General features: G+C 42.3%; 1 protein-coding gene across 1 annotated transcript; it reads right to left on the reverse strand.

Annotated features, from left to right (window-relative positions):
- Positions 1-2,468: 2,468 nt before the first annotated feature.
- Positions 2,469-8,010, reverse strand: mych (myelocytomatosis oncogene homolog). Its single transcript, XM_075461815.1, has 3 exons — positions 7,486-8,010; positions 5,516-6,077; positions 2,469-4,836 (listed from the first exon to the last, which is right to left on the reverse strand). The coding sequence occupies exons 2-3, from the start codon at positions 6,060-6,062 to the stop codon at positions 4,265-4,267; spliced, it is 1,119 nt and encodes a 372-aa protein (XP_075317930.1). The 5' UTR covers positions 6,063-6,077; positions 7,486-8,010; the 3' UTR covers positions 2,469-4,264.
- Positions 8,011-24,882: the final 16,872 nt, after the last annotated feature.

Genomic DNA, 24,882 nt, shown 5'->3' on the forward strand with positions numbered 1-24,882 from the left:
ATGTATAAATAAAACGGACTGCCATACTATGATCGATCATGATAGATTTCTACTAAACTGCAATTTATGACTAATTTAAGGTTGATCATCATTCTCAGCAGTGAATTGGGTTTTATCCTGCAGCGTATAGGCTAAAAAAAAGTGATACAGATGTTATTTTATTGGGGCTGCACGGTGATGGTGGTGGTTATCACTAGCCCCTTTCACACTGCGACCTGCTACCTTAGCGGGTCCAAATTGCACCTTCGACCCGCGTCGAGCAATGTGAACGCTTGGCGTATTAGGTGACCCGTGTCGGCTGAAGCCAAGTTCAGGGGGCGTTGCCTAGTGGCAGAGCGTCACACGAAACACAGGAAATGCTGGGCGTGTACAATGATGTAGGCACAAGCTATGCGTCGGAGGTAGGGTTAAATACACCTTGAGGACTCGTTTTTGCAATTGCAACATCATGGAGATGTTATTTTACGGGTTGTGGATGGTTACAACGTGGGATGCTGCCGAAGAACATATGCGGAGAATACAAGAGCACTATAGTCCCCGAAATGTGGCGGTAAATAACGTCCTCTGCTCGGAGGCTGAGGAGCTCGCGGACCTTGTCTCCCCAGTTGGCCATATTAAAAAATGTCTCGAACTTGATGTAGGCTAAAACAGAGTAAAACTTGTCCTCACCTGTCGCCGTTGTTCTGAATCAGCTGTCCATTCTGTCTTTTAAACTCGTCACGTCAAGCCACGCCCACATCCGACCCGCGTCGATTGCGTTCACACCAAACTCGGCTCGGCAAAAAGACTAGGGTCCGACGCGGGTCGAAAGGCGAGTCGAGTTGACGCGGCAGCCCGGGTCGGCAGTGTGAACGCAACAGCGGACACGCTAAATTCGCGGATTAAACGCGGGTTATTCGTCAGTGTGAAAGGGGCTACTGTTGCCTCACAGCGAGAGCTCCGGGGTTGACTCCTCGCTGGAGTTTGCATGCATGTGTGGGTTCTCTCCGGCTTCCTCCCACCATCCAATTAGGTTAATTGGCGATTCTAAATTGACCCTAGGAGTTAAGCCTGATTTATGGTCGGTGACACAAGACGCAATGCAAGACGCAAGATGCAATGCAAGAAGCAAGACGCAACACAAGCCCTTGCGCGGTTGCAAGCCCCCCTTTGCGTGCTTGCGTGTGTCACCTCAATTTTCTAACTTCACGCAAGACGCAAGACGCAAGCGCAAGCCACTATCTACATCACATCCTGCGGCGTGTTCATCTTCCGGTTTCATCCCCTAATAAAAGACTGCTGTTTTCAAACGCCAAGGTAGAAAGCGAAGAAGAAGAAGCATGAATCCACTCGAAGAGAGACTTGCCGAAGAGGTCCTGGCGGTAAATTTCCTTTCATCATAGTAGGCTTGTCATTGAAAATACCCGCTGCTCCACCTACTGTCCTGGCGGTGAATCGCCACGCAGCACACGCAACCGCCGACAAAGCAAAATGAAGCATCAACGTCTCGAGCCATTAACGCAAGCGCAAGACGCAAGGGCAGTTAAAAGAGGTATAAATCAGCCTTTAGGGTGAGTGTGCATTTGTGCATGTGAGTGCATCTGTGTGGGGGCCTTGTGATGTACTGGTGACCCATGTTGGGGGGGAAAGAGACCCACCTCTAGCCCTCCCCCAACGCTGACCCGGATTGAACAGTTACAACTTTGAGATCTGGTTTAGTTTCGATGACTTCCTCTTGGTAATGTGAAATTCTGTATTAATTAGCAGACTCAATCTCTTCCTTCAGCTTATGTGTTCTCTGCTTTTGGGAAAATATCCGTTACATTTAAGAAATTAAGTCTGGTTGGTGATCAGAATCCCATGACGTAAGCGGTTCGCAGATCAGGACCAGCAAACAGGTTCTGGCACTGGCTTTGAGACCAGAATTCGGAACGGTTTATGGAATAGGGTTAAAGCCGAGACCATAATGTCCTGAACACGTTTCTCACCTGTATAAAATCAATTGAAAAAGGCCTTCAACATGAGATTTATCCAAGTGTTGGTATTTGTAAAAAATCTGTTCCAATAACTCCAAAATTAGTTGGAGGAAATATCTTTTGTAATGTAGCTGGTCAATAATTCTGGATACACATTCCTCTGGTAAACACTAAAAACTCTTCTTTATGGAGACAAAACTCAACCTTGAGGAATCTTTTGAACAGTAGTCCTGCTGTCATGTTCAGTAAAAAGCAGCGCAAAGAGGTCTTCATTAACAATGTCTGCATCCTGGAGTAAAGTTAGCCGTCAGGTCGCCCTATATCCGTTTATAGTTCACATCATGTAAAGGAATTTGCAACTCGGGTGCAAGAACTCAAGGGGTTATGACACAATACTTACCCATTGTTTTCATTTACATTATGAAAAGTCTGAAATGACCTTCACTAGATCCGATACTGTATACTGGTACTCAATTGCAGAGTAATTCAAAATAAAATCCATTAAAGACAGAATTTGACTAATTTCCAATTTTATTTCAATATTAAAAAAATGTGCTTTCCTTTTAAATCCACAAAAAGGAACAATGAACAAAGAATAAAAGGACTAAAATAATTTATGATACAATAACATCTGTACAATTAAACAAAAGAAAAACATATACATGCCCAACTGCAGTCAGGTGGAGGTAGGATTGCCAAGTTTTATATGGGAAAAAAAAAAAAAAAAAAAAAATCTCTGCATCTTCAAGGCAACTCTGAGACTGAATATCTACAAGCTAAGAACTCAAACAGGATGAAAAATAAAATACTAGGCTTCTGTGACAAACCATCCTCTTTTGGAAGAAGTAGACATTTTAACTAGACAGCAACAGAATCTCAGAAAGGAGACAGAGTCCTGAATAATGGATTTCAAGGCCAAACAGTTTGTTTTATGATCACTACACCAAACATCTACAAACCAGCCTCCGTTCAAGTCCTCTCAAACTCAGGAGGAAGAACTCTTAACATAAAACAAGACATTTTAAGACATTTGACACACACAGGCTCCAATGTTCAGTCATATGTGCGCTTCATTATTAAACAGCACATGTATGGCCAACATGGGCAAAGTTTTACACCAACATCTGGTAACATGTCCAGGCTCCTGGTGAAGAAAAACCGCATCGTGTTGCATTTTAGTCTTAAACTACTACTTTGTGTTGGATGTCCCAGCCAGTTGTGCCTCTGTAATTTGGCACAATCACAAAACCTGTGTGGGGAAATCCTCTTTTACAACAGGGGAATGCTGGTCAAAGTCAGTGACCTCCAATAACGTTTGGCCCATGATCACCTTTTTTTGCCCCTCCACACCCAGGGAGATTGATCTGTAGCTGTGATATTAGTAGTTTCATCTGCTACATGTTCCAGAAAGTTCTGAACATAAAAGCCATGAAGCTCAGCTTTTGGAAATGTTCCATCATTAAACAGGTGCTGAAGGGCCCACAGACTTATGAATCACAGTGACATTTAACTTTCATAACTGACATAGTGAAATTACAATCCCATGAGTAATTGAACAAACTGTACCAGTATCCCTGCTGTTGCACAATTCTCCACAATACAAATCCCTTAAGAGAGTTATAGTTTTGAACCTGCAAGAATAAAATGTTAAAGTGGTTTCTGCCCCAGCTTTGGCCGATTTGCTATGATAGGATTGCTCACAGTTCACTTCCTGTCTCCTCAAAACCTTACATACCTGACATGGATATGGCTGCTTCTGAGCTTGAGCACATGCACAGACATTCAGAGAGTGAACTGGTGATGAACTGAACTAATGCAGAGCATTGTGTTCAAGTGTAGTCCAAATGACTTCAAAGCCACCAAAACACCCATCAGAGTGGAGGGATCACTTGTCAATATGGCTATAAGACATCCTGAAAACATATTCAAGTTTCTTTCAACTACTGAATACTGAGAAACTGTGGCTTCAAGTTATTTGGCCTACCAGGAACTGCTGGCTTTTTCCTAAAATCGCCTGTGCCATTTGGCATCCCCAAAAATGTTAAATGAGAAGGGAAAAAAAAATAAATTAAAACCAAAACAAACCACCTACACTCAACTAAAAACAGTCAGCAGTCAAGGCTTGAGATCAACTTTGAGGCAAAGGGTTTGTTGTGTTCTTTGAGTTGGGAACCAGTGTTCATACACAGTCCAGATAATTTGAAACCCAAAAGACTTTGAAATGTCAATGTCTGTGCGCTTTTCAGCATGGTGTGCCATCCTTTATCCCCACCCGTCTTAGTCTTTGTACAAAGTCCTCCATTGGTCCATTAGCTGTGAAGCGCCTGTAGTCTCGCTTTCAGCTTTTCCTGCTTTGCTTTAAGTTTGTCTCTCTTGTTTTGGAGTCTGTGGCTTTCATCCTCCAGGCCATAGATGCAGTCTCTGGCTTTCTTGAGTATCACAACCTTGGATGCCTTGTCATTGTGCGACAGCTCTGGTACGTGATCACGCAGGCGCATAAAACAGTTCTTCAGCTCATTGCGGCGCTGTCGCTCCATCACATTGTGAGTCCGCCGCCGCTCCTCCTCATCCTCGGTCTCTGTCGAGTTTCGCGAAGAGTGGTGGTAGCGCGACGAGGACGATGATGAAGAGTTACGGGAAGAGTGATGGAAGCGCGATGAGCCATCGCCGCCTCTTGAGCGCTTGTTGGATGAGGATGGAGGCGAGGCAGGACAGGGAGCAGCGTAGTTGTGTTGTAGCTGAATCTCATTGTGGTGGCGCAGCAGAGCCCGCTGCTCGTCTTGTTGTTGTCTCCGTTTGCGAACTGAGACGTCAGCCAACGAGGGCAGAGGGGAAGGGCTGGAGGGGCACCGCACCACAGTCACAACATCAATTTCTTCTTCTGTCAGAGAGAAAACAAACAAAAAAGTCAGTCTGTGTGTGGTTTTTTTTTGGTAAAACCTTTTGGCAACTTTGAGCTCTATGACATTTCAGAAGAGAACAGAAACCATAAATAGAGTGTAGACACAGCACACCATGTGGGCTCAGATCACCCTCTCTTACGCACAAACAAACGAGTAGTGAAAATCTTTCCAACAACCGCAAACAGCCATAAACTTACTGGCTGTAAACCGTTACTGAATGAGGGCAGTTTCAGATAATTATTAGATGCAAAAACTGTCAGTTTCTGTAGGGTTTAAGTTGGTGAAATGACTCAAGTTTATTAGGAGTCAAAATGTTACAACTTCAAGCAACAGCCGCCAGCCCATGCACGCTTTAACAATGTCATAAAGACCTTTGCAGATTGTGAGTGAGTGGAATTTAGATAAGCAGAGTGCAAAGAGCAACGCTCTGTGCAACCACACATTACAATGAAATATCAATGACGCGTCGGTGAAGCTGATCTGACTGAGGCAATTGTACTGATAAGCAGCACACCGAGACAGACTGAGATTAAAATCGAATCTGTTAATCAGGATTAAAACAAAAATACTTTAAAAAGGACAGTACTTAAAATACAGATACGCACAAATCCATGCAGCCAATCAAATCCTGGAGAGAACACTTAGTTTTTGACTCACCAGAGTCACTTGATGAATACGTAGACATCTCGCCACCAGTGGATCCGTAGTCTGATGTAGACTCGCTTGACTCCTGAGCATCCATCAGGTTCTGACAGTCGAGCGTGGAGCCGGCAATCTCCTCGAAGATGCTGGTATCGATGTCAGACAACAGTGGGCTGCAGCCAAGCATCGAGGAGACCAGCTTCTCTTCCAGGCTTTTGTCCGCAACAAGGCACTGCCACAAGCAGTCCTCCCCACCATCCTCCAGAGTGGAACTGGGCTGGCTGGGCTCATCCTCCTTTTCTGCGGCATCAGAGCGAAAGAAGTCGCAGGTCCAGTTGAGCTGCTGCATGTCATGGTCCTCCAGCAGGATGTCCGACACATAGCTCAACTGGTCCTCGTGGGAGAGCGGCTTGCTGTCACCCACACCGGCCTTCATGGGAGGGGACTGTGGGGGTGTTGGCAACGACTGGAGGTCTTTCATCAAACTTTGGCAGAAGTCATCGTCAAACAGCAGCGGCTCAGAGTAAAGCCAGTCCGGCGACTGAGCAAAACTTGGTAACATGTTTGACTGCAGAATCTGAGAAAAATCCACACAAATAAATAAAGAAAATTAGAGGTTGTGGAAAAATTAAATTCCTAAAATCCAGATAAACCAGTCCAGTAGTGTGTCTACAGCAGCAGCGTGTCAGTTTAATGAGGTAAATCCAAAGAAATGAAAAAGAAAAATAGCAGCAACACCTATTGTAGTGAAAGTTAAAACCAGTTTCTCCAGACTGAAACCCCCACCAGCAGAGAGCCACTTTTATCTGTGTTTACATCACTCTAGTCCCTCCCTTCTGCTTCGGGGGAGGCCCGTAAATCTCCCCAAAGACTACCCTCCCCTTCCCCATGACATCACAGGAACAGCTGGGAGAGACGGGGGCAGAAACTTAACACCTCTTTCCACAATTCACATTTTTCCTTCACAGAAAGTTAATAAAAACATCAGAAAAACAAAACAAAAAAAGAAAACCGCAAACAATACTCCGTGGAGACGCTTTTGTTTCTTTTCTGCTCAACACTTAAAACCTCTGCTGCTGATTCACACATGACTAAACAATCCGGCAGAGAAAAATCACCACGTCTCCGGCCTGAAAAACTACACCGCTCAGAGTAAACAAAGGGAGCCACAGCCAACATCTGTTTGCTGACTAACCAGTCAATGCATGCTGCCGAAATTACAAACCAACGCCGAGCCACTGCGGTGGGGCTGAATCCTGCGATATTCCTATGGGGTCCTATGGTATGCGTGTGCGTAGCGGGCTGTGTTTGCGCACAAAGCAGCAGTGTGAGAGTCGGAGTTAAAGGCTGTCTTTATTTTACAGTCTCAGCCCAGGAAACACGAGCCAAGCCTTTAAACACAGAGCAGTCTGCGCCGGGACAGGAGAGCAGAACTAAATTATTATCTTAACGACAGTCTCCCTCTCACTCAACACTGACCGACATTTGCGCATGAATGCACGCCTTTCATTTGCAGTAAATACAAACACAAACAGGTAAAAGTGGATGAAGGGAAGAGGAGAGGAGATTGTGTTTGGAAGCGGAATTAACGACAGATAGCTGTAGAAACTCCGCTCGGTGCAACGGAAAACCATATGCTAACGGTTTATTTCTACACGTGACCCCTGAATCAAATACAAACTGAAGCTGGCAACAATGCGACTTTGCGTGAAATGTCACAATAAATAAAGTAGGAGAGCTTTTAGATGTTAAAAACTGCTGGTCGGTGCTGCGGGTCATTTAAACGCCGCGTGGGCTGAGCACCCCATAATCTCCACGTGAAAACCGGCAGTAATTTTTCTCTAGCACTGCGGTGCACGGACACATGCAACAAGGAAAATGCACAATGCATCCAACACACCGCTACGAGGGAGACTTAAAAACCACACATTTTGCAAGTGAGCTGCCATTAGCTCCACTTATTTAAACCAAAATTCAGTTCTTACCTTCAATTGTTTCAAAGAGAAATTCAAAATGAAGAAAGGGGCAAAAGAGAGAACACATCCAATAGCGTCCAAGGGGAGATATTAAACTACTCGTTTCAGTTTGAGCGAAACTTTCTGCGTGTAAAATTAAAGTTGGAACAAGGCAGCATTGTGTGTGACTCCAAGGTCTTCCTCTCCTCCCCCGCTACTATCAGACAGAGTAGGTGTGGCTGTGGGTCGCTGGGTTTATGTATCCACTGCGACGATGTTCCTCCGCTGTCACCAAATTCGCGCCAAAAAACTGAAAATCCCCAAAAGGTCGTTAAAGATAATCAAACCTTTCGCCAATATAATCACCCTCTGTCCACGTCGCGATTGAGTCCTCGCGGAAAAACCAGGGGAGCGGTCGAAAAGGGTAAAAAACGCGCTGAAGTAGGGGGGACTATAGGCGGAGTGATACGGCGTAGGACTGGATTCCAGGAAAATGGTGGCGGGTAAATGTAAGGATAGAGACACACACGTGGATTGTGAGAAGAAGCCGGGTGTCCACGGCTTGTGTATAGGAGCTGCTTCAGGGCGGCAGTTGAAACCGCGAGGAGGAGCGAAGACAACTTGAGAATTTTTTATGAAGTGACACCTTCAGGGGTCAGCAATCCTGTTTGTGATACGTATGATTTACTGCGGAGAAAAGACAACTTATGCGGGCTTTGTTGTGCAATGTCGTAGTATTGTCTCGTGATCCTAAAGGAATTTGTACCATTTTCGCCCCTCATGACACTCTGTTGTGTCCTAATTTTCATGTTATGTGTCATTTAAAACATTCTTGTTGATTTTCTGCTTTTATTTCTCTCATCGCCCTAAATGACACGTACTGTTTGTTTTAAATTTGCCAAATGATTAAAGGTGACCTGGCTGGTAATGATAATCTTTTCAAATACATTGAGTCACATTGTCTTGCAGGGTGTTTCACAATCCATCTGTACCCAACTCTTCCCCTCCCTCCTACACATCAGGTTTTACAATATCTACAACTATCTCAAGCTATCATCTATGCCCACATCCTCACATGCACAACAATCTGCAGCTCTTAACGCAGGACCAGGCCCATCCCTTTAAATCAATATAATTCAAGTGTGCTTGAATTCTGTTTGCAGAAGTGAAGTCAAGCTGTTAGGTAAAATACATCATAAATAAACGTCTTTTGAAGACACTTAACACAAACAGGCGCTTATAATTGGTGAAATCAAGCCGTTTTAGTTGAAAGGGCTCCACATTGGCATGAATGGACTGCAAACAGCCAGGCTACTTACTACAGCCCTACCGCCTGGTCCTCACGTTACATAACGGACAGGGATTCGCCGGTACACGTGCACACACGTCGCCCAATCATAGCGCGAGTCAGCAGCGGTTCACGTGGTTTCTCATCAAGCTCCCAATAAATCCTGTAACAGGAGCCGCCGTCTTCATACCGGTCGCATATTTGAATCCATAACCAAAACTTTAAATAGACGATTGAATTTGTTTCACATGGGGTCCCGCAGTTGATTTGATGATTATAAAAGGAAACGCCATACATTTAAAGTTTAAAGAAGCACAGTTTATTAATGTAAAGTAAAAATAAGCATAAAGTTACTCAACAAAAGGGCTGTTGGATTATGCTCACCTACACCACTGTGAGCGTTCAGACATGTAAATAAACAGCTTTTGTTCATTGTAATTCATGCATGGCTTAATTGATATGCATTCTGCACTGCTTGAAATAATCATAGCCTTGTTGGTGGTCTGTAGCATGGAAAATACTGGTGTCGAGGGAGAAAATGCACTTTACGTTTTTATAATGCATGAGAGATGCAGCATAATCCCGCGGTGATGCGATAGAGTCTGTTGTTCCACTTTGGGAGGATGGGGTTTCTTTTCTGTCAGTTGCAGCTGATTAGGACGGTTTACAGACATCCCAAGTTCCAAAAACTCATTTCAGGGAGATGACTCAGTCTCCTCTCCACCCCCCCACCCCCACCCCCCCCACCCCCACCCCGACAAGCAGTCGCCCTGGACGCTCGTTGAACAGAGCGTCGCTTTGGACAGACAGGTTTCAAAAGCAACCTCTCCCCACACCCCTCTCTCTCTCGTGCCTGCGCAGTCGAAACGCGCAAGTTGCACGAGTTATTTTATTGCCTGCACGCTCTCACTCGCATTGAAAAAAAAAAAAAAAAAAACTCCCTCGAATAGTCTAAAATCCGGGATATTTTATCCGACTCGCGGGCATCCGTGATTAACTATCAATATCAGGGAGACTCCCGGACCTTCCGGGAGACTTGGGATGTCTGCGGTTTACAACAGCAGAAGGAAACGTTCAGTCTCTGCAGAGGATACATTAAGTCTATGGAGTAATTAAGTGGGTTAATGTGCCACCTACAGGCCAACTGGCAGACTAACTAACTGTCCTGGTTTCTTTTCTGAGTGCAAAACTTTGCTGGTTTAATGACTCACTTTGTAAATCCCTGGATGACTGGTTAATTGTGGGAATCCCACATCAATTCATACAAATTTCTCAAACAGATTTGTATTAGAGTACCATATCCATTCCAGTTCACAGTAAAACCAACTGCTCATTTCTGGTTATCTTTTATTGAATGCTGATGTTGTCACTTTAAAGCCAAAATAAGCCAAAACTGCTTGCTGATATGTCAATAACAAGGTCGGATTTTATATTCTAACATAAATGATAAAATGACCACTCCATAAACGGTACTTTTAAAGATGTTTAGGTTTATTTATGTATCTGTTAAGTATTATAATTTGATGACGCCCTTACTCACTGTTATATGATGTTGTGTTTAACCGTACTGTTCTCTATTCTGTTCCGCGTTTCCACTATGCAGTCCGGTACGGGTCGGTTCGGAACGGTTCGCTTCTTTCAGTGTTTCCATTACCACAAAAGCGTACTGGTCCCATGGAACCCGTTACTATTTTTGTAACCCTTCTGCTTGGGGTACCTAGGACCGGTTCCAGGCTCTGCTCTCCATTGTTGGTGAGGAGGCTGTGCAGCGGGAGCTCGATGGCGCTGTGCGAAACGAAAAAGTTTTCCAGCTGATTGCCGCAAAAATGGTAGAGAGTGGTTTCAACCGGACCGCTAGCCAGTGTTGCATTAAGCTGAAGAAGCTTGGAGGTGGTTCGAAATTATGGATGTTATTTGTTATTTGCTATTATTTGCTATTTACGCTTCGGCACGCACTCCGCTCACCTCTGAGGGTCCCCTTTGTACATTGGGAACGCAAGCTGACCCCAAAGTGACCCGACCCGTACTGTACCGTTCCGAACCGACCCGTACCGACCCATACCAGACTGTATAGTGGAAACGAGGCTGTAAGGTATATGGTAGATACAGGAAGTGACGTTTTTCCTCGTACTCGGTTAATTTGTTCCCGCCATGGAGTGAATGAATCCCAGTTTTATCTGAGTCGAGCTCTGGTGATATCAGTCTGTATATATGTTTAATAAATATGCCAAGAGGCTAAAGAGAAAGACCGAGTTCATCCTGCTTTATCCTCCATACACAGCAGGGGACTGCAGGTGAGGGAAGCAGGTGAGACCATGAGTGATGGACTAACTGTTGCAATGGTACTAGGTGGACTCCCAGACTCCTTCAAGCCCCTAGCTGTATATATTACACAAAACGAAGACAATGTTACATTGGCAGACATTAAAAGAAGACTGTGAGTCTATGAAGAGGCAGAGAAGATGAAAAAGACAGAGTAGACATGCTACAAGTGTGGAATGAAAGGTCACAAGGCAAGAAAATGTTACAGAAAAGTGTGGTGCAGTTACTGCAAAAATAATACACACCAAGAATCCCTATGCAAGAAAAAGGGAGGACAAGATAGAGCTTGAAAAGTTGTAGAGGAAGAAGACTCCAACAAAGATCACCTCTACAAAGTTGAGCACTCAAAGAGCGAGAGATCACCAGACAATGTGAAAAAGAAAGGTATCATGGTGGATGGAGGAGCAACACACACCGAAGGACCTCAGTCTCCTCAGCAGGTGGTCCTTCCTTCAGCTGGCCCTTCTTGTAGAGGGCTTGTGTGTGATCAGTCCAGTCCAGTTTATTGTTGAGGTGAACACCAAGGAATTTGTAGTTCTCCTCTATCTCAAAGTCCAATCCCTGGATGTTCACCGGTGTGAAGTGGGGTGTTTTCCTCCTGAAGTTGACGACCATCTCCTTTGTTTTGCTGACATTAAGCTGAAGATAGCTCACACCAGCTGACAAAGTCCTTGATGACCATCCTGTATTCCAGTTCGTTATCCTCAGAAACACATCCAAAGGAGACAGCTACATGGTTACCAAGGATGGCAGCAGATTTGACATCCATGAGAGTGGTAATTTGTATTACTTGCCAACTGTTCAGATGAATGTCGACCAATGTAATCATTGCCATGACATGCAAACCTGGCATCAAATTTTGGGTCATTGTAATTATGAAGATGTGCAAAACCTACAAGGTGTAGTGCTAGGCATGGAGATAAAGGGAAGTACAGTCAGGCCAAATCAGTTGTGTGAAGTGTGTACGCAGGGCAAATTCACTCAGGTGAGAAACAGGCACCCAGACACAAAAGCACAGAAACCATTAGAATTGGTTCATACTGATTTAGCCAGTCCCATGTCAATAGTCAGCATCGAAGGGCACAGATACGCACAGACTTTTACAGATGATTATTCAGGTACCAAATTGGTGTAAAGTCGAAAAGTGACACTGTACAAGCTACTGAGAGGTTCTTAGCAGACTTTGCACCTTACGGAGAAGTTGAGTGTATTCGCTCTGATAACGGCACTGAGTTTACAGGCAGAGACTTCCAGGCATTGTTGAATAGGATCAGACATGAGACTTCTGCACCCTATTCGCCCCATCAAAATGGCACTGCAGAGAGAGGTTGGAGAACCCTCTATGACGTGGGTAGGTGCCTACTGTTAGACAGTCAGTTACCAAATACGCTATGGAACTATGCTGTACAGACGGCAGCCTATGTGAGCAACAGGTGCTACAGAAGGCGCAAAAAGAAAACCCCATATGAGCTGTTCACAGGCAACGTACCAAACATTTCCAAACTGCAAAAATTTGGTTCAATGGGTTTCACGTACAAACAGGAGAAAGGGAAGTTAGACTCTAGGTGTGAGCAAGGTATTTTTATTGGTTATGATAAAAACAGTCCAGCTTACGTGTATTCCCCAGACACAAGGAAAGTCCAAAAGCACAGGTTGATGAAGTTCACAACCAAAACGGTAAATGAAAAAGGAACACAAACACCTGAGCCAGGCATAGAATATGCTGATGAGGAGATACATCCTAAGTTTGATAACAGTGAAGAAATTAAAAAGGTGGTGAAATGCAAAATGAACCCGGTCAGGAAATGCAGAGTGGTGTTTCTGGGACTTTACCTGAACAGACTGAGAACACACAGCCTGGTAGAGTCACTGAGACGGTTCACAGAAGAAACCCACAGTAAGTCAGAAAGAAACCGGCTTACCTGCAGGAATTTGAGACAGAGAATACAGTGGACAAACTACAAATATGTATGGATTTTTGTTATCGAGCTGTTTGTGACATTCCACAGACTTTTCAGGATGCCATGAAATCCCTCAAGTCAAGGCAATGGAAAAATGCTATGGATGAAGAAATTAAATCACTGGAACAAAATTAGACTTTTAACCTCACCCCACTACCACAGGGCAAACGAGCAGTGGGGGGCAGATGGGTTTACGCACTAAAAAGTGACATAGATGGATCTGATAAATATAAGACAAGATTCGTAGCAAAAGACTACAGTCAGAAACCAGGAACTGATTACGAAGAGACATTTTCACCCACAGCGGACATGACGAGTGTGAGAGTGATAATGCAAAAGGCAGTGCAGGAAGACCTGATCCTACACCAGATGGATGTAAAAACAGCCTATTTGCATGCACCAAGTGATTGTGAGCTCTATATAGAGCAACCAGAAAGCTATGAGGAAAAAGTAAAAAACGGGTGAAAAGTTGGTTTGCAAATTACAGAAGTCTTTATATGGTTTGAAACTCTGGCAGGTATTGGAAAGCTTTGTTACATACGTGGGTGAGTGAAAAATGGTTTTGTGCAAAATCCTGCTGATCATTGTATGTATACAAGGGAGAAAAAACGCAAGACTAGAAGGAACAAAAATGAACAAAATTTTGAGGTGCAGTTTGTGCATCTCACATGCAACAAAGCGTGTATGTTGTCACCATTTTGGTCTCATGTTCTGTTCTTATCTCCAAAGTTAGATTCTCTGCTTTTGTTTTTGCTCCTGTTCTGTGTTTACGTGGTGTTTACCTAGGGGGTATTCCACGAAGCTGGCTTAGCGGAAAGCCTGGCTTTTCTCGCTACTTCTGGCTAAACTTAGAGAGAGTTCCGTTCCACGTTCGTGGCTTATTTGAATGCCCGCTGAGTAACCATGGTAACTTATGCCGCTGAACTAGCCTGGTCCCGGGCAGGCTAAATTTGAAGCTTAGCTTAGCTGCATCTCAAAGAATGTCCGACCGGCTGAAAAAGACTCCCGAAAGAAATGTTCACCTAGAATTCTGCGCTCCCACAACTCATGTCTTGTCTAAAAAACTAAACAAAAACTGTGGTTATCATATCACCACTTTCACTGTCTCGAAAAATCAATCAGTCGGTGCCAGTGCAACTAAAGAAACGCAACTATACACACATATTGAATGAAATTAAATGAGAGAGAACATGGTATTCATTAAAACTAATCAATACCTAACAAACATCCGATCTACACCCACGTAGGACCAGACTCAGAAAAATGGGGGACAGGTAATAATGTTAATGATACAAATTATTGAAAGCTCATTTCAAAACAGTCAAGGACACTGTACAAACAAGATATTAGATAAAACACAGGAATTAAAACATCATACCATACTAAAAATACACAGAACGGCGCAATCAATGGAGGTAAGCACACTTGAACGGATGGGTTTTGAGTTAAGACTTGAACAGAGGGAGAGTGTCAGTATTGCGAATGTCATGTACGCATCCAAGGCAAGGCAATTTGTAGAGCACAATTCGTACACAAGGCAATTCAAAGTGCTTTACAGCTACATAAAATCACAAGAAGGCAATAAAATCATTCCAAAAAACAAAAAAATCATTAATTAATTTAAAAGTGAAGAGTGCAGATAAAATACTTTCAGGTGTCATATGCACATCTAAATAGAACTGTTTTCAGTCTGGATTTAAACATTTTCACATTGTCCAGGCCCCTCCTGGACCCGTGGAGGCTGACTATGTAAACCGAAAATTTTTCCATATCCTAAATGTACAGGTACACTTGGAGATAATTGTCCATAGACCCTGAACTGGATTTCTCATTTTGAAAAATACCACATCAACCCCTTTGAGTAATGCTGAGCAATGTTACATTTATGCCCTGTGAAACCTCATCATTGACTCCTATCCTCCGTGCATACAGATGATCTGTGATGGAGGTCATTTCATTTCCAACATTGAGGCTAAATGGCCGGGATCAGTTCATGATTCTAGGATCTTCCGAGCATCCTCACTGGCACAGAGGTTTGCACAAAGCGCAAGAATTTTACTTACCCGAAGGAGTGTACTTTTGAAGTAAGGTGTAGCATAGGCAGAATTTTGGTAATCTAATGAGATGTCAGGTGTAGAGGTTATCTTAAGGAATTTAAAGTGCTCGTCATACTTTATTATAGATAGCCATATAAGGCACATATTGCATCAAATTGCCAAGTCTTAACACATGTATATCCATCCAACATTTCTCTTATTCTGCAGGAGAGTTCAATGGTGTCCTGCTTGGGGACAGAGGCTATGCATGCTGGCCGTACCTCCTCACGCCATATCCTGATCCAGGAACAAGGGCATGCACATGCACATGCTAAAACAAAAGCACGGATAGAAATGACCTTTGGCCAAATTAAATACAGGTTCATTGCTTAAAGTTTTCAGGCACCATGGCTGACTTCTGACAGAGCCATCTTAAATTAATAGTATACTTCATATTTTATACATTTTGTCTTGTGGACAACTTTTCAGGCTCAAGTCTTTTCTTCGTTGAGTCCCTGCAGGTTCTAGTGCCTGAAAGGACTCAGTTTCTCCTGACACAGTGAGCGACCTATACAGGGACACATATTTCCTTTGATCCTTATTGTTGTGACCTTTGAGTTAGAACTTCTTTTCATAATTTAGCATTGACACAGTAGCAGTTTAAGGCCCCATCCACACGTAGCCGGGTATCTACTAAAACGAATATATTTTTCTACGTTTGGACCTGTCATCCACATGAAAACGCATAAAAACGCATCGTAAACGAATGTTTTTGAAAACTCCGGGCAAAGTGAAGATTTTTGAAAACTCCGTTTATGCAGCTGCGTGTAGACAGAGATAACCGGAGTTTTGCGTTTTCGAACGTCACAATATGCGCCAAAACAACAACAAATCTGCTTTAAAGTCTAAAGTGCGACCTTTGTTTACTGAAGAAGCATGGATGCCTTGAGAACTGTGGTGGTTATTATTGTGCAGGCGCTGTTTACTGCCTTGATTTTACACGCCCAAGTCGTACTCCCAGAGGAATGGCGTGACAATTTCGCATGTCCCGGTCCTCAGTCCTCTCGCTGTCGGAATTATTACGTCCTCATATCGAGGACTGTCATGCGATCACCTGTCAGTGTGCTCAAAAAAGTTGCGTGCACACTTTATTATTTAGCTGACGAGGGCAGATTGCGCAAAACAGCATTTGGGTTGTCAAGACAGGTGAAAACGCAGATGTTCGGTTATGTGTGGAAGGAGTTTTTTTCGAAAACGAGGTAATGTGGATACAGATTATTTTATAAACGGAGGGGGGGAAACATTCGGTTTTAAAAATACCCGGCTACGTGTGTACATAGCCTAAGTCAGAGCAAGTGTAAGAAGGCTAAATGGACAGAGATGATTTATAACTTTCCACACGTTTAGGTCATGGCACCCCACTGTGAATATAAATGTAAAAAACACATTTCTAACACGTTGCATGAACCGTACAATAATGACAAGTTTGAGTTCAAGTTGTGTTGAATTGTTTAATTATTATTACATGTTTCTCAAGCTGTGGAGAGAAAACAGAATTAAATACAGTTCACAACACAAAATTCTCCTTTATCTGAATTTATACTAACATCCATCTCCAGTGTCATAATCTCTAGCTTGATCTTTTTTATTTTCAGTTTCTTGTATTCCATATCTAGTTTGGCGCTCTCTTTATTGGACAAATTTCTTCAAAGGCTACTTACCACTCTGAAATATTTTCCTGTACTTTACCTTCACCTGCTGCCAGGTAAAGTACAGTAGCTGTTAAGATAGCTCCTGTTGAGATGTAACAGTGAAAAATGAATATGTGGGTCACACACTCAAGATAATATAGTCACAAAGTATGATGATGTGTGTCGATTGTTGGGTATTAATAAACTGAGCTGGGCCAGTATATTTGTGCTGTACATCTCATACAGAGACAATTCAGCATGCTTTATGTAAAGAAATTATAACACAAAGAGGAGAGCATAAATACATGAGGACAGTAAAATAAATGTCTAATGTTGACAATTATATAAAACTTTCATAACTTACGCGTTTAAAATCCTCATACAGCTCCATAAGCATTATTTGTTCAGCTGCCAAAAAAATAACAGCTCTTGTCTTGCTCTCCTTTTCTGCCATCTCCGTTTTTCCATCATCCACTCGTCAGGGCTTCTTACGTTCCTCGTGCACTCGCACTTAGCTAGGCTATGTAAGCCTCGCTTGGATTAGCCTCACCGAGATGCAGCTAAAATATCTTCGTGGAACAACTTGAGGCTTAATTGGGAGATGGCGCTAGTTCAAGCGACGCTTTGCGGCTATAGCCTGGCTTTCTTTAGCTACTTTCGTGGAATACCCTGGTCTGGTATTGTGTAGTTTATTTTATTTCTCATATTATGTGTTACTGGGAGTCCCAGTCTGCTGTTGAGTTTGCTTTTCTCTGTTTCCCGCTGTTGTCCACAGATGTCCTCGTCTGTCTTGTCCCTGGAGCAGTACGTTACCTGTTCCCTGTTACTCATCAAACACCTGCATCAATTAATCTATTCACCCAGTATATATACTCCTTGGGTTTCATTGGTCATTGTCAAATCCTTGCAGCTGCCTGCTATATAGCTGTCCCACTGCTGTCTGGATTCCAGCATGCTTGGAATTTAGTTCTTCACAGGTTTCTCTGCTTTGGCAGCTTTCATTTTTGTCAAAATTAAGTTTTGCGCTCTGCAAAGTGCTGGCCTGAGTCTTCTGTATATGGGTCATCCATCACCATGAGCTGCAACATATGGGCTCCTTGTGACCATTCCTTTACCTTCCCTTCTTAGTGTGTGATACAACTGAATTTGTAACCTATAGCCAAGCCACTGCATTATTTTCCTGCCACTCTTTACTGTGTTTATACAAATATAGACCAGTGAAGAAGAAGAGTAAAAAAGAAATGGTGCAGCTTTGTGTTGCACAGCTACCTGAGAAAATGCTGCAGCACTGCCTTATTAATAAAGCTCTGACTCTGCACTGTGTTGCAACATTTGGTATGAAGGTTCCTGTCAGAACACAGGTTTCTTTTCTTGTGGTAAATTTGTTTGAACAACCAAAATGACACATGCCGTTATAACTGAAAGATAAACATCTCAACTGACTCACTGGATGACTAATTTGCTAAAATGGTAATTAACTGGCTGGTTTCCTTTACAATGAATATAACTGTCAACATTTTCTTGAGAGACTCACTCGTAAGTTGCAGAGTGCCTGGCGATCCACTGTTTTCATGTAAAGGCCCCTCTTTTGTGCCTATGGGATCCTTTTAAAGTTGGTTTAATTTGTCCAAAAATAAAAATAAAGACTGAACAAATCCAAATCTTTACTCAGGGTTAATCAGTAAATATGAATTATTAAGAGCACGACTCAAATTGTGTGAATAATAGAAGTCAATTATTACATTAATTAGATTTTTTTGTTGTGCATGCAAACAGTGTCATGCTGTTGTTAGAAACCTGGTTGTTATGTTATCCTGGTTTGAAGAAACCTGGATATGCTACATGAAATACTCCTCTTAAATTAAATATGAGGTGTGATACAACTGCAACCTCTAACCATTTTTCTGTAGCATCCACCTGTATTTTAGTATTTCTTTCGGATGAGCCTTAAATGTGTTTTTTTAACAATATATATTAATCTATAATTAAATTCAAAGGAGACATAACAGCTGCTTTTTCTTCCACTAATTTTCATAAAGTTTTTAGCAGCTAACATGCTAACTGTTGCTTACATGGGAAATATTTCACCAGTGTTGCTGTTCTGACGGTGTATTTATGAGAAATAGGAAGAACACCAATCAGAAGTCAGGTTTTTTCGTGCCGGGTTATAAAACATTAAATAAAGTGTTGATAAAGGATTGTTCGCTCATGTTTCTCGAGTCAAATATACTACATAACTGATGAGATTTGATGTTGATAGTAAAAAGGGTTTTAACTTCCCACTTCCGAGATACAGTGAATGCGGAAATATCTGAAGTTGAAGTTAGTTGTGTTTTTTTCTGAGTTTTCCAGTTTTTTTTTTCCAAAATATGTCCCATTTCCACAAAGGATACACTAGTGTACTCTGACTGCTAACTGCTTCAGCATGCCTCCTCTCTCATCGTTTGTTTCTCTTCCAGGTGCTTTTTAAGAATCGAGACATCCGTCAAAGTAATTTGCTGAGGTCGAGTTTCAGGTCACTCACAGGAGGACGGAGGTGAACAGAGACACGGTGGCACAAATTAGACAAATGAGATAAGCCTGAGTATACTGTGGCAAATAAACACCCTGTCAGGGCTTCTGAACATGCCCTACTGGTAAATATATTTGTTAATGAGAAAGTAGACATAACTGTAGACACAGGGACTGAAACCTGGATAATTTATATAATGGTATCAATAACCTGCCTGCAGAATATGATCAATACCAAGATAGTAGTGTGCATGTAAACCCACTTAATAATTATGACTTGGATCATTTTGAACTGAGTTTCAAACTATTTTCACAGGGGGATCAGTCCAGCAATCATAATTGGTCTTGTGCTTGTCAATAAATTTAAGTGTTATAGTATCTGTGTCGTGGACTTTCATGATTATACAGGAAACGGCATTGGATATGCTCTATAATGTGGCATGTGTTCCATATAAAAGGTCAGATTAGTTTGGGCTGTGCTGCATCAGACATCTACACTTGAATGGGGTAATAGTTAGAGCTGATTAAAAATCTGAACGTATATGATTTGACAAAACGAGGTGGTAAAATGTGGAATCTGAAAGGAACCTCAGTCTATGTAAGCTTCTTTTTGTTTAAAATGATCAAATTTCAGACTGATGAGGTAAAAGGTTAATTAATTAACTGACTGACTGACTTACTGACCGACAAACCAAACTAACTGGCCCAGTGAACTCAGTGGCATAAGAAAGCCATTAGAGCACACACACATAGACAGACCCCCTGGGAGCCAGGGAATGGGATTACCACCGTGTATAAATGTGTGTGTGTGTGTGTGTGTGCGTGCGCGTGTTTCCTCTCCACTACAATCTCCTCCTTATTAGGCCTCTTCATCCTGCAGTTTCTCTCTGTGCAGACTTACAGGCTGCTGCTGCCTGTCTGTCTGTGGCATGCTTAAATTAGACATCAGCAGCTACTGAATGAGCTCATACACATACAAACCATCCACTGAAGTTGGCAGTTATCAAACTCTGGTCTGAGGTCTGGTTCACTGACTGTTGCAGGATGGGATTCTTTAAAGTATCTCCATGATTTTCTACTTTAACACTAAAAAGCTTTCCTTTGAATTGGACTTCCCTTTGACTTCTGATTGATAAATCCTTTTGACTAAACAATGGAATATAATATGATGTCATGTCTTTAGTCACTAGAGTGATACAAACATGTTGGGCACCATTATCCATGCTGATGTCCTACCTCTGCGGTCTTTTTGCAATTGTATATGCAGTTCATGGAGATGTTATTTTACGGGGTGTGGATGGTTACAACGTGGGATGCCGCCGAAGAACATATGCGGAGAATACAAGAGCACTATAGTCCCCGAAATGTGTCGAAAGGCGAGTCGAGTTGACGCGGCAGCCTGGGTCGGCAGTGTGAACGCAACAGCGGACACGCTAAATTCCCGGATTAAACACGGGTTATATGGCAGTGTGAAAGGGGCTTGCGACTCCCCTCTTTGCCCCCAGCACTCAAATCATGAATCATGTGACAACTGCCAACTACAAGCCATTTCATAATCTATTAATTTATGAATAAATTACTGAATTATTCGTAACATTTTCTATATTAGTATTAATATTAATTTACCAGGCATGAAGAGGACAGTCTTTGTAATAGTTTTTCTATTATTTATGGATGAAATTGTCCACCAAAGCTAATCAAGTTATGTCTAGAAACACTCTACTACCCTCAGTTTTTTTAACTTATTGATCTTGCTTTCTTCTTCTATCTTATTGATTGTTGTTCTGCGCCAAACCCTGTGATCTCATCGCCCTTTGACTTTGTAAACTCCCCACCAGTACATGGCACCGACATGCAAATCACTGTTGATAACCACCTACCGATCTGACAGTTTTGACATGCAGTCGTCCCCACTTACCTTTTGATCATCTCATAAGCTAAACTGATATGTCTTACCTTTAAAATGGCATTTTAAAACAAATCCCTGTCCATTTTAACATGCCTGAAATGGATTTGAAAAAGAATTGTATAATAAATTAAGGAGGGACAATATAGTGAGTGCTTTAAATAAATCGGTGTCTCTCATATCATTTCCTAAAGTTTCCATTTATGCAGTTCTAGAATATTTGACTTGTGAGGTTGCAAGGTGCAAATGTAACAAAAGTTATGCATTTTTAAATTTTGCATTGATGTACCTTAATGTAGAAAGTCCTGCCAACTTTCTGTGTCAGTCAATCTTCTCAGACCAACCAACCAACTAATACTAAATTACAACACCCTCAAAAGTAAACTTTGCAACAGGACTGTGAGTAATTACTTCAACAGTATTGATTAAGGTCTGGAATGTATTGATTGTATAGTATAGTCTAAACTCTGAGTCACTTATGTCAGGATCCTTGAGTCAGTTTCAATGCTCTAGATAAGAAAAGCAAAGTGGGGTATTGTCACATCGATATCACCGGATTACGATTGTGAGGTTGTGTCATTTCAACCAAACAACAAACTTTTACTGAATCTAACCAAGTAGTTTCAGTTCCTAAACCTTACCCCAGAGCACAGTGAAAATAATGCATCAAACAAGCAAGCACTTTCTCCTAGTGATCTCCTTTAGCACTGGAGCCTTTATGGAAGTAAAGGAGATAACATTGTTGACAGCTTATTTGCACACAGTCATACTAGGCGGGATTCATGTAAATAAATAGGAATTTAAGAGTGAGAAAGCACAGATGACGAAGTATGCAGCATAATTTGTGCACATCTTTGGGACTGTTGGAATTTTACCAAGGCAGAGCCACGTGTTAGCCTAGTGTTAGTGCAGCCGGATTCTCTGGCATCTCAAGGTGACACTGGTCACAAAATCAGCAAACATCTGGCTCTTGAGTGTAATGTCAAAGATTTTGATCGACATTCAGCTTCGCAGTCTGCTGCAGACGCAGGTATTAAGTAGCTCCGGCTTGGTTCGACATCAATGGGAACACAACATCCGAGTTTACATGTTAATTTTCACTGAGGTTGCTGCTGTTGGGGCAACAAAAAAGGACAGAAAACACAGGTTTATACACGATTATAAGAAGCGCAGCCTGCAGATTCCACTGTAATGCCATCTCTTGACTTTGTCGCAGTGACAGGCTTGCTTAGTGGGAGATAGAGGTATACTGGACCAGGAAGCCTTCAGAGTCCTCATGATAGCTGTTTGAGCGAGCGTATTGCGAGTATTTAAAGAAATCCCATGTGATTTAGTGTTAAAACAGAAAGAAGGACACCATTTTCACTGTTCAGATTCCTTAAATAAACCAGAATTAAACTGCTAAACATGCTCATCAGTGTATTATAAACATTCCAGTTCCTAATCACGTGGAGTCGTTTTCTAAGAACTTCTTCTTGTAGAAAATTAAGATTTGAAGTGCTCGCTCACTAATTTGCGTCACTAATCCAATTACACCACACTTTTTGAATTCAAGCTGGTTCACAGCATTACATTCCCCTCGGTCACTTCCATAGTTGCCACAGTTTCAAACATCAAGTGTATGTTGTGTCAGAGTATTTTCTCAAGAAGGTATAAAGTTTTGAGCTACTCTCTCTTAAAACCCTGTCCTATCATTTGGGGCATTTGCATGCTTTTCAGACTGTGGTGTCATTTATCAAGATGAAATTAAAACCCCAGGCTCATAAAACCACTTGAAAAAACAAAAACAAAGATGTGCTTTTGTATAACTAACGCAAGGGTGTTTACAGCCATTTTGGAAAGATAAAAAGTCTGCTTGTTTTTTCACAAAATACAACTGCACATGTGTGTTTACCCTTCTATAGTAAACACACTACTACATATCAAGAAAAATTAAAATCCTAATTATAAGTCATAGGATTTTAGTGAGGTCTTGTATTGGTATTTGAGTAAGCAGTGGTTGGAGCTGGAAACTAAAATAAAATGGGACAGGGGTGTAGCCTGGGAATTCCCATGCTGCTTTGCGCTCGATTTCATTCTCACTGCAAAGTCAGCCTGGAAACCACCGCCCTTATTTTTGCCAGAGTTTGGGAACCAATCACAGAACGGGGGGGGCAGCAAGACGATGACGACGTCCATGCGCTACACCGAAGCTTGTAGAGTGTTAATCCAACATGACAGCGGACACAACGTTACCGTTCGATGCAGCCTTAGAAAGCGTTTCGGAGTAGATTCACCCTAGGGTCATGTGAACCGTGACATCCAGCCAAGTAGCCCACCCGAAGTTTTTCCGATATTGGCTGAACATCAGCTGAGTTACTGAGTTATCCCGAATAGCTTAGTACAAGCGCTGACGGACCCTGGCAGTATCTTCAAAATTACCACACTAAAATCACATGTCATGACACCAAACTTCTACAGTAGTACAAATATGGTCTGTACTCACAAAACGATGCATTTGGAAGTTTGTACATAGTCCAGGAGTTTATTATTATCATCAACACAAGCCTGATAGCTTTTCTGCTGCTAAAGCTTCGTTGACGTCACTTCTGGGAGCTGGGAGCTTCAAAGTAAGATGAGGGTTGATCTGCTACTGTAGACAACAAAGCAAGTCTGCTCAATTTCTCCATTATTAAAATAAATTCACAACTCTACAACATAAAAATTCATGTAGAATATAGCATATAGGCCTACTTTGTTGTTAATTTAAGTAGCTTAGAGCGCAAGTTTACTTTTATTTTACTTTTTTTTCTTCTTCCTCGTCGAATTTCTGTCGTCATCTGGTATAAGTGATACAATTGGCTATGAATCGCGCGCAAAGCAGCATGGGAAGAACCTGACGTCATTTGATAGACATTCGTAGCGCCCAATAAACGGCTCTAGGCATTCGTAAACCACGCCTCAAATACAAGAAAATGCACACCTAGTTCCCAGACCACCATCTCATCGAGATTGTGGACGCGTCAGCCAGGCTAACAGGGGTGTGGAAAAAGAAGTGAACTCTGAACTCTTTAACCTCTTCTCTGCTGATGTGTAATGGGTCAACGCGACACTAGCCACTGACAACACACTTGAGTAACAGTTGAGTAGCATTGTGGGTGACAGGTTTGAAAGAGAGTGGCATTAAATACAGCAAATACCTTTGTTCTGTTGCACAGGTTTTGATTCAGTTAAAGGGCACATGAGTCCAGTGTTGTTAGGAATGTGGTCTAGTGATAGAAGTGAAGTTCCACTTTAAGGGCGATGCCCTGACTTGCATAAATGGAATTTAACCCTGAGGGAAAACTTAGGGGCTTTTTAGGTCCTCAATGAAGGCCTAATGTATCAGGAAATTTAAGTTTTTAATATCCTCAGTTGTAACGTGATGCACTGAGCACCCCTCCTGCTCCCTGTACTTTCCATGTACAAATGACAATAACTTGAGTTTCTGTTTCTCAGCAGCTATGCCTGGCCTGATGTTATGGTGTTTGTTGACCTCTTTTACTCCCCCTCTCATCCCCCAACCGGTCGGGGCAGATGGCCGCCCTTCCTGAGTCTGGTTCTGCCAGAGGTTTCTTCCTGTTGAAAGGAAGTTTTCCTCTCCAGTGTTAGGCCTCCTTTGATGAGGACTGAATCAAAGAGAATATTTGATAAGATCTGTTGGTTTCCTTAGCTGGACAACTTTTTTATGAAT

The sequence above is a fragment of the Odontesthes bonariensis genome, chromosome 3 (genome assembly GCF_027942865.1).
Source record: "Odontesthes bonariensis isolate fOdoBon6 chromosome 3, fOdoBon6.hap1, whole genome shotgun sequence".
Taxonomy (NCBI): Eukaryota; Metazoa; Chordata; class Actinopteri; order Atheriniformes; family Atherinopsidae; genus Odontesthes; species Odontesthes bonariensis.

Coding starts and splice junctions, on each gene's coding strand:
- mych (XM_075461815.1), bottom strand. CDS start 6,062: ATGTTACCAAGTTTTGCTCAGTCGCCGGACTGGCTTTACTCTGAGCCG. Junction 4,837..5,515: donor GTATTCATCAAGTGACTCTG/GTGAGTCAAAAA, acceptor TCTCTCTGACAG/AAGAAGAAATTGATGTTGTG.